General features: G+C 39.0%; 1 protein-coding gene across 2 annotated transcripts in view; it reads left to right on the plus strand.

Moving 5' to 3' along the window:
- Window positions 1–10,444, plus strand: part of EPB41L4A (erythrocyte membrane protein band 4.1 like 4A) — a 210,253-nt gene that overhangs the window by 78,168 nt on the left and 121,641 nt on the right. For both annotated transcript variants that reach the window (XM_006755289.2, XM_006755290.2), the window contains exon 3: window positions 5,184–5,288. In XM_006755289.2, the coding sequence (XP_006755352.1) occupies window positions 5,184–5,288 (105 nt within the window). The remainder of the gene's footprint in view (window positions 1–5,183; window positions 5,289–10,444) is intronic.

A 10,444-nucleotide genomic window follows, 5' to 3' on the forward strand; every position in this document is an offset into this window, starting at 1 on the left:
AAAATGGCTTTAATAAAGACAGACTAGTCTAAGTGTTGGAGATAAGCAAAAATGAGACACTTTGTAGGATCAATGAAGGCAGAGGTCATAGTGAGGTTGAGGGGATAAGGGCAGGCTTTCTGGAGAAGGTGATGATCAGAACTGGGTCTTGAACGGTAGGTGTGGTTTTGACGATGACAGAGAGGAGGGAAGGTATTCCAGATACAGAGAACAGTAGAGACAAGCCAGGACCCAGGGCAGCCTCATGAATTCCTTTCCTGATATTTGCGTTGTCGCTCCACTCTCACGTCTCATTAGTGGATGTCCATTATGTGTTGAAGACAGTTTTAAAATTCTTCCTTCAGAAAATCCTTGGGCATGTTACTAAGTGCTCTGGTTACAGTTACGTTTTATCTTGTAGCATCTTAGAAATTCCTCATTTGTGTAGAATTTCTCCTAGAAATGGCCAGAAAGACCTGGAATAGTACGAAATACAATCATATTCATGCCTTTCTTTTGCCAAGCACTGAAAGAAGTAAAGTTTAGAGACAAGTTTTCCTTAAACTTGAAATGACAGTAACCATCTGACTTTGAAGCCTGGGCCTCAGCATTTAAGGAGTGGGGCACGTAGCCTCCACATGGTATTTGATGGTCTGTATGTAATAGTGAGGTTTGCTGCTCAAAGGGCTTAGGAAGAATTTAGACTAAAAAAATCTTAGAATGACTTTTGGTGTGGGGGGCAATGGAGAGTGTAAATTGTTTCTATGTAAACACGGTCAACAAATTGACGGCTCAACACCATAATCCCATTTAGTCTCTGTGCAAATTTCACTTACTTAACAAACCTCTTAGTGCATGAACCTGATCCACAAAACAACTACTTCCATGAGCCAAAAAAGGTAATGACTAGTTTCCACTTGGCATACTTTCGCTTTTTAAAAATATTCTTATGCAAATAAAACGTGCATGCTAACTAGTCAGATGTACAAAAAAAGCTTCTGATGAAAACCAACTCCTTCCCTGTCTCACTTTCTAGAAGTTTCTTAGAAGTTGTAGTCATTCTGGCCCCAGGGTTCCTTTAAGGTTCTGATGGTCCAATCAATGCTTCCACCATAGATGTTCTTTGTATTACCTTCTGGGAGCACTGTGCTCTCCTCTCGCCTTTTTATTAGTATACTTTTTTCATCTTCTAGAGGTTAATCATTTGCTGGCATTAACAGGTAATCAATAAATATTTGAGCGAATGAAGTCTTCTTTCTTTTATAATATCCTTGATGGTACTTACTTGTTCTTTTCTAGTAATAAATCCCAAAACTTACCCAGGATATTTCTAGTCTGTTCTTTGGCCCTTATGTCAGTTCTCTATTGGTTCTTAATTTTTTTACTCAATTGTGATTTCTTTTTAACCTGAAGACTTTCAACTCGAACTGCCAAAGATAGCCCAGAGGTAGTTTCTATGAGGAATCCACATGAAGAATGAAATTGTTCATAAGTGTAGCAGCAGAAAGCATGATAATGAAATTCTAACAGGGAATTCCAATAGGGGTCAATTAGGGCAGGCTGGCAGCAATGTGAGCTGGTGACGTGCACCCCCCACCTGGTAGCTGATTTACTGCTGCCATCCATGCTTTCTGAGTCCTGTCATATTACAGGATGACAGATGAGAATTAAGAGCTTGTCACCTACATGTTTGCTTAAAATAGTGCAGAACCATAGTATTTCTGAGGTTCACCTGGCTATGTTCCAGGTGTGTGTAAACACACCGGTAATGTAGACAGCTGTACAGGGCATCATGAGACACCATGCTTTCTCATAGGTCAGCTCTGGAGTCATTGCATAACACTGCATGCTTTCCTTGTGGTTTCTTTGTACAGGATAACAAATATGTTGAAGGGTGATATTTGTAAAGAATTTTCAGCTCCAGATTCTAGTTAAATGCAAAACTGTTGCAGAGTATCGACAGACTATGTTCTGGTATTTTTGGAATGATAATTTGGAAAATGGTGATTTCTCCTATGCATGACATTTTTGCAATTTCTATATACTTTCCAAACTACTAAACTGGTTTTTCAAGCTTGCTTTTCTGTATGTTCTTCATGAGTAGAGTATTATATCTTCTTTATACTTTACAAATAGACTGTATGTATGAAAAAGCTAACATTTTTTGTGGAAATAGAAGCATAAAATATTTTTCATAAAGACAACCTTGGTATAAATATATATATATATATATATACACACACATTTTTTTTTTTTTAAATTTTCCCTACTTCTGTCCCTGGTATATGTTAAAGGATAATTCATTCTCCTTTTGTTTATGAAGCATTCCTTTACCCACTTGGGATAGGAGAAGTAGGTCAGAGTGGCTCTACCTATCCTAGTTACTCTGTCTGTCCCTGTCTGTGCCTGACCTGGAGAATTTACCCAAGGAGATTAGATCAAGATGGAACACTAGCCTCATACGCCAGCCTTCCAGAAATATTTTGAAGTAACAGGAAAGATATGTGTGCATTTTCCATAGCAGAGCCTGGAAAATAAGAAAGGCTGATCTCAGCCGGCCAGAAACTATTAAAAACATTTTTTGAGGCAAAGAGCAAATGTGAAACAACTGAAGTTGAAAACCATACTCCAAAACATGGGCAGAACAATGGAAGGAAGAAGTGATGGATTAAAGATTGCTCCAAATTTAGTGGCTGTGGATATACTGGGATTAGGCGAAGACCCAAGCAACCATCCAGGTGATCTTATAGAACTGCAAGATGCCCAGTGTCTTTCCAGTAAATTCAGAGTCAACTTTTATTGTTTTCAACCAAGAATTCTGCTTGATGCACTCACATTGCTATGGTAAACTGTATTCATGATGATATTTATAGTGTACCGTTTAAATTTCCTATACTCAGGATTTTTACTTGGGACCCTGGCTTGGCCCAAACCTACAAAGTCACTGCTCTCACAGGGCAAGGGCAAGGAGGCTGGTGGATTGCCTGCCTATTTCTGTTTACTGCTTCAAAAATGCTGGGAAACTGGCTCAGGCATTGGTGGGGGCCACTTTATAAATTCTGCCTGCCACAGAGTCCAAGTAGAATTTTATAAGACCTACATGAAAAAAAAGCATAAACCTTCCTTGAAGGATATTAAAGAAAACCATATAAGATATCATCCTTCCCAGTTCTGTCAATTAAATTTTATTCATCAGATTCCCAACAGAATTGTTCATTAAATTGGCAAGCTAGTTCTAAACTTCCTCTAGTAGAGAAAAATGCCTAAGAATTGGCAAAGATAATTTTGAAAAAAGAATCAACAAATTAAACTAAACTCATTACAATCTTAGAGGATTGGTCCAGGAATAATTCATGGAATTGAATGAGGGTTCATTTAGTAGATGATAAAGTTGTTTCAAATGCAAAGAAATGATGGCCTTCCTGGTGAGAGATGGTGCAGTTGCCTATCCATTCTGAGACAAATTTAGGCCCTTATCACAAGTACAAAAATAACTTCCAGACAGAGTGAAGAGCTAAATATATTAAGTAAAATTGTATTAGGAGCACTTAGTAGAATTTGTTCATTAAATTTGGGTTAGATAATGCCTAATCCAAATGCTAGGAAATGCAATTGATTAGTAAGCACATATATGATAGAGCAATTACCCCCTCTCCCTTTTTGCTCAATCAAATTGGAAAAATTTTGTTCAATCCAAATGTTGGCAAGGGTGTGGGAAAACACACTCTCATTGAATGAATTGTAATGATCTTTTTGGCAGTGCCCATTGTAATTTTAAGTATGCATATCCTTCAAATGAGTAATTTCCAGATTTTTACCCTAGCTGAAGGCATAGGTACATGAGCACAAAGACATATTTATTAGCTGTAGCATTGTTATTATGCCAACAACCTAAAGATCCATCATGGAAGTGCTTTCTGTTTATAAAGCTAATGGGTTTTGAAAAGGGACCAGTTAAGTTTATCCAACATAAGTTAGAGGAAAACAAAACACCTATGGGATTTGACATAAGAATCATTTTCTCCGAGTGTGAGCTTTTATCACCTATTTTATTATACATTTAATCAAAACATTTCCCTTATGTTAGAAATTCATTTTCTAAAAGCAGTGCAATATTGAGTACTCACCCTACGGGAGTGAGCATACAACCTGAAGTCTCTGAGGGAAAATGCAACTGAACAGACCCCTACTTCATTAACACAATATGTGACTTCTTGGGTTTTTTTGTTTGTTTGTTTGTTTTTGTTTTTTTTTTTACTATCCTGTTATAAGTGCCAGTGATGGGGCAAAAGAAAGGAACCATATATATCTGTATGTGTACCATCGAAATGGATTATTGTCAAGATTAATGTGGTATGTGGAATAGTGCTTGCTGATTAAATGTTTATCTCTTATGTGTGAATAATTGATATTTAATCTATTCAGCGGTTGCCAACCGGTGGTCCTCGGACCAATGGTGGTCCATGAGGTCAAAAAGATTGGCGACCGCTATTAAATCAGATGATAAGAATCTTAATTTAAAGAATCTGTATATATATGTAGTGGGAGAGGAAGAAGTGAGATTAGATTTTTAGGTAGGCGTCAGCATTTACAAAGCAGCCAAGTGGAATGTTTCCTTTGTTTTTGCTTTTATGAAAGAGATACCATAAGATATTTTCACTAGGGCCTTTCAGAACATTAACTTTGACGTCTTTAATCTATGGGTTTATTAGTTGAGGGCTGAAAATAAAAGCTTTGGCTATTGTTATTTAAATTTTACTAGTATATATATCTTCTGTATTGGTTGTGAGAGTAACACTGTAGGTGAAAATTGCTTTTTAAAGTGAAAGAGTTGTGGGATTTTAATCAAAATAAGTGTATTTTTTAATGAATTTATTAATGCTCTTTATATAAATTATTCTTTATTAAAAGAATTTTGTCCTGAAGATAATTTACAATACCACAAGAAAATATGTTTATATTAATTTAAAACCCACTACAATTTTAAGATTGTTTTCCAAGGCAATTTCTGTCATACACATTACTTAAAAACTCCTTTTTTTTTCCTTTGTAACTAAGGCAAAAGTTATAGAGGGAACTGTGGGTTAATAAAATTGTTCCTGTTGTGAGCGAAGCTAATAAAAGATGAGGACTGACTGTATCCCACTGAGAATAACAAAACACCTTGTTAAATATAAAAATAAAACTGTGAATTATTTTTGCAGAAGTCAACGAGAGGTTCCGTTGTCCTTGACCACGTATTCCGTCACATAAACCTCGTGGAGATTGATTATTTTGGGCTGCGTTACTGTGACAGAAGCCATCAGACAGTGAGTACAATGACTTCGTATTAAATGTTTCTGGTTATAACTTTCACTCTATCTCTGGCCTTTCCTGTGTGGTTTTAGGTAGTTAGGGTCCTTGTAAATGAAAATGACTTTGAAAACCTTAAACATGTTTTCCCTGGCTAATTTCTTTGCATTTCTCCCCAAAAGTCTGTAGAGTTGCAGGATTCACAACTCATATGATAGCCCTCCTCTGTACAGATGCTTACCTGGTTTCCACTTTTGCAACCATATCAAGAGTACTTTTCAGCCCTAGCTGGTTTGGGTCAGTGAATAGAGCATCAGCCTGCGGACTGAAGGGTCCCTGGTTCGATTCCGGTCAAGGGCACATGCCCAGGTTGCAGGCTCGGTCCCCAGTAGGGGGCGTGCAGGAGGCAGCCGATCAATGATTCTCTCATCATTGATGTTTCTCTCTCTCTCCCCTCCCTTCCTCTCTGAAATCAATAAAAATATTTTTTTTTAAAAAAGAGTACTTTTCATTTGTGCTGTTAAGGACTAAATAAACCAGTGAATGTGTTAGGAGGCCACTGGCTGATCTATTGAAGTGACAGATATTATTGCCTTTTAAGAAAGTGAATGGTTAAAGAGAAGAAATATATACAGTGTAAAAAGGTGACTAAGTTTCAGGAGTTGGATGAGCAATTATAAAATAAGTAAGGGTGTTCATTCATGAGCTTGATGGATTATGAGTAATAAAAGTAACCAAGCTTTTGGTGTCTGATGCCAGTTGTTCACAAGGATTTAATTCAGAACGTCTTCCTGGCTGCTGGATGATGGTTATATTACCAGAAAGGGGACCTGGCCCTGAGTGGGTCTGCCTAGGGTCGGCCGGTAGTGTGTGGGTTCTTGACTTTGTGCAGGAAAAATTTCATAGCACAAGTCCAGGTGAGTTTTAGAAGATGGGTATTAAAGCTGGGGACGGTGAAACAAGGAAGGCCTGGGGAAATGAGCCTAGGCTGGGCTGCTTTGGCTCAGTAAGAAGTCAGAGAAAAGGGGGTTTTGGGGGCAGGTTCAGGAGGTTTGCCTGGGGTGAACTGTCATTGCCTGCTGCTGCCCTGGTTGTAAGCCTGTCGGGTCCCTAAGCATTTAGGAAATGCATGCCTGTGGGGAAAGATGGGAGGGGAGGAGGAAAGGCTGGGGTGTGCTCCTGGGAGAAAGAGTTTGGCAGTGCCCGTTGTAATTTTAAGTATGCATATCCTTCAAATGAGTAATTTCCAGATTTTTACCCTAGCTGAAGGCATAGGTACATGAGCACAAAGACATGTTTATTAGATGTAGCATTGTTATTATGCCAACAACCTTCGCTTTGAGGGGTTTTAAAGGCTGGGCATTTAGGGGAAGTTTTGGGGGAGGATCTCAATAGAATATTCATCGGCTTTATGCTGATGTACCAGAATAAGGTTTATTCTCTTAACTTCATCTTGGGTGTGGTTGGCAAATGGCACTAACTGGATTTCTGCTGTCTCCCTGAGTATGGCGATTTAAACTATTTACCCTCTAGTTGGGGAGAAGTGCAAACCATTTACTCTCAAGTGTCCCTGGTTTAGAAAAGAAAGGATTTACTAGATGGCTCCAAATTACTGTTTCTTTCTTAAAAAGAAAAAAAAAATTGTTGATTTCAGATAGGAAGAGAGAGATAGAAACATCAATGATGAGAGAGAATCATTGATTGGCTGCCTCCTGCACGCCTCCTACAGGGACTAAGCCCCAAACCAGGCATGGCCCTGACAGGGAATCGAACCGTGACCTCCTGGTTCATGGGTCAGCGCTCAACTCAACCACTGTTTAACTATCTGCCTCAATTTCTCTATGCCACTTGTTCTAGCTAACTGGCCTGTCTCAGAGAGTTACAGAAACTCGCTGTATTGGTTAGTATTGATTCTATATGGTTATAAGGCTCAGAGCTGTTAAACAGAGGAGAGACTTTGGAGGTCATGATTTAGAGCTACACAAGGATATTTATTAGTGACTTTTGTTTTAGTCTAAGAAAGATCTTAACCTCAGATAGACACAGTCTTATGCAAAATGCTTATGCTCACCTTAAAAATACCCCCATTTGACTTACCTTTTATTTTTCATGCTGCTTACCTCCTGTTTGAATAAAGTTTTCCTCTTCTTCCTTCATCAGTTCTTGCAGCCTCCACTTGGTCATCTGGGGTCTATTCAGTGAGGAACACACTTGCTGGGTGGTGTTTCCCTCCCAGGTCTCAGGAATGTGCTAGGGTGAGAGGAGGCAGGCAAATGGAATGTTATTGATGGTGATAAGTTGTAATCTTTTTTTGAGCTGGTTCCATAACTTGTTCTGTTTCATACGGGTGTTTCACAAGATAGGAATAAAAAATTGGGTGTGTTGGTTAGCTTTCCACAGAAAGGAATGGCTTTCTAAAGGCAAGCGGTCATGAATGCATACTTTAAAGAAAGGGAATGGCATATTCAGAGTTCACTGAATTCTGTCCCATACAGGCGGTACATCAATATAGCAGAACTATAAATCTATACTGAAAGATTAGATTGAAAGCCATAGAAGATATCTTGCATGACATTCATATTTTTGAAATAACATTTTTCCTAGCAGAAAAATAAAATACAGTTTTCTGATCTTATCTCGTATGTCAGACCTTGCCTGGAAAGACTGTCTTGCTAAAATTATGTAGACCTTATCTGTCTTTTCTTCACCCCCTTTGGAAAGGGGGGGAAATGTGAAAAGCTAGAGAATTTCAAACAATGACCTGTATCACTGCAAAATGAATGAGCAGTTGGTATTGATAGTTTAAAGTTTTCCAGGGCTTTTATTAAGACCAAAAAGAAGGGGTTTTTTTTCTTACTTTTACTCCTGAAGTTTGTTATTTGTGATAGTGTTTGTAATACATGTTTTAGGAGAAAACAAATTACACAATTAGAGAGGGAATGCTTGTAAGTAATTTTTTTGATCAGGTATGTAAATCACATGGAAAAATGATTTTTTACCTCCTGAAATTTTTTTCTGGTGAACTCAGATGAAACAGAGGTGATTTGTGAACATGCATAGCCTTTGCACGTTCAATGCCTGGTTGTGTGATGTTCCTTTTAGTTGTGGGAAGATGTGAGAATAAGGCCTTTCCTCCAGGTAACCTTTCATCAGAGTGCACAGTTCCGGAGGCCTGAGTGTGTGCAGGTGGGAACACACGAATCCATTCCCAACTCACTTCTCACAGGGACTGAGACAGAACTTAAGGATTTCTCTGAGGAAAAGCTCAGGCAGGCTTTCCACTCTGGAATGGCAACCACCCAAGGCTCAACTTTAAGTTTCTAGGGAAGTTGATGATAAACTCAAATTCATATTTCCTTGTCTTCTCTCTATATTAGAAGGAGCAGCCCTGCATAACCCATAGTCACTTAATGTACTAGTAAATATCCCATAGTTACTTGTGGTAAATAGGAATTTAAAGAATACCCTATGTTGGAATGCACAGGACATAGTAAAAAAATTTGCCTTAAAACTAGAGTAATGAATTTCATAAATTCATAGTGTCCATTTGAATGGGTTTTGTATATTGCTCTGCTCTTTTTCAGCACCCAGAAGTTTATTTTTAATGGGGAATGCCTGTGTAACAATCTATAGTATAATTAAGATCTACATAGAGAAGACTTTGAGGCTCTTAGAAGTACCACTTAGGTCGACTCTTGAGGTAAATAAAAAGAGAAAGTGGGAGAAGAGGCTCTGGTGATAAAAGGGAATAAAGAGCCCTAGCCGGTTTGGCTCAGTGGATAGAGCGTAGGCTAGTAGACTGAAGGGTCCCGGGTTCAGTTCCGATCAAGGGCGCATGTGGGAGACAACCAATCAATGTGTCTCTGATGTTTCTCTCTGTCTCTCCCCCTCCCTTTCACTTTCTCTAAAAATCAGTGGAAGAAATATCTTCGGGTGAGGATTAACAAACAAACAAACAAACAAAAGATAACAAGGGAAGAAGAGATGACTCACTTGCAGTGAAAAGCCCTAGGCCAGTGATGGCGAACCTATGACACGCGTGTCAGAGGTGACACGCAAAGTCATTTTTTTGGTTGATTTTTCTTTGTAAATGGCATTTAAATATATGAAATAAATATCAGAAATATAAATCTTTGTTTTACTATGGTTGCAAATATAAAAAAAATTTCTATATGTGACACGGCACCAGAGTTAAGTTAGGGTTTTTCAAAATGCTGACACGCTGAGCTCAAAAGGTTCGCCATCACTGCCTTAGGCTCTCTCTTCCATTAGCAAAGGATCGTGCCTGGGGCTATGCCCCAAACACTGGTGGGGGTGGGAAGGGAGGGTGGGACTGGGGAACCTGCAGCACTGCTAGTCAGCCAGTTATGGCCAAAATATAAGCAAGTGAGCTGGACTGGCAGTGACTGAAGGGTCAGGGAGGGCTTTATGGCCACGGTGGAGATTTAGTGCATATTGCCTGAGAAAATAGGCAGCTATCCTAGAGAACTGGAGACCAATATGCCTGATGACAGATGGACAGATGTCTATCTCTAGGACAGCATGGCAGGAAACTTGTCTGCCCTGGACGATCTAGACCAGGAGTGGGCAACCTTTTTGTGAGCGCGTGCCAAAACCAGCAAAATCTCTGACTCAAAATTCTTCTGCGTGCCAACCTTAATTTTTTGAGAACATGTTACGCCTACTTGATATCTCTTAAGGTGTACGTATGTGAAGAACCTTAAAGAAATAATAAAATTCATTCGAGTGACAAAAACACAATATAAGATGATGAAAAATACATTTATTTTTAAATTTTAAAAAAATATATATTTTATTGATTTTTTTGCAGAGAGGAGGGGAGAGGGATAGAGAGCTAGAAACATCGATGAGAAACATCTACCAGCTGCCTCCTGCACACTCCCTACTGGGAATGTGCCCACAACCAAGGTACATGCCCCTGACTGGAATCAAACCTGACCCTTCAGTCCACAGGCCGACGCTCTATCCACTGAGCCAAACCGGCTTCGGCAAACATTTTTTTTTTAAATTTCTTTATTGGTTAAGGTATTGCAAATGTGTCCTCATCCCCCCATTAACCCCCAACCTCTCACCCGCCCCGCACTCATACTCTCATCCCCCTGTTGTCTGTGTCCATTGGTTTGGCTTAATTGCATGCATACAAGTCCTTTGA

Source organism: Myotis davidii, unplaced genomic scaffold (assembly GCF_000327345.1).
Source record: "Myotis davidii unplaced genomic scaffold, ASM32734v1 scaffold130, whole genome shotgun sequence".
Taxonomy (NCBI): domain Eukaryota; kingdom Metazoa; phylum Chordata; class Mammalia; order Chiroptera; family Vespertilionidae; genus Myotis; species Myotis davidii.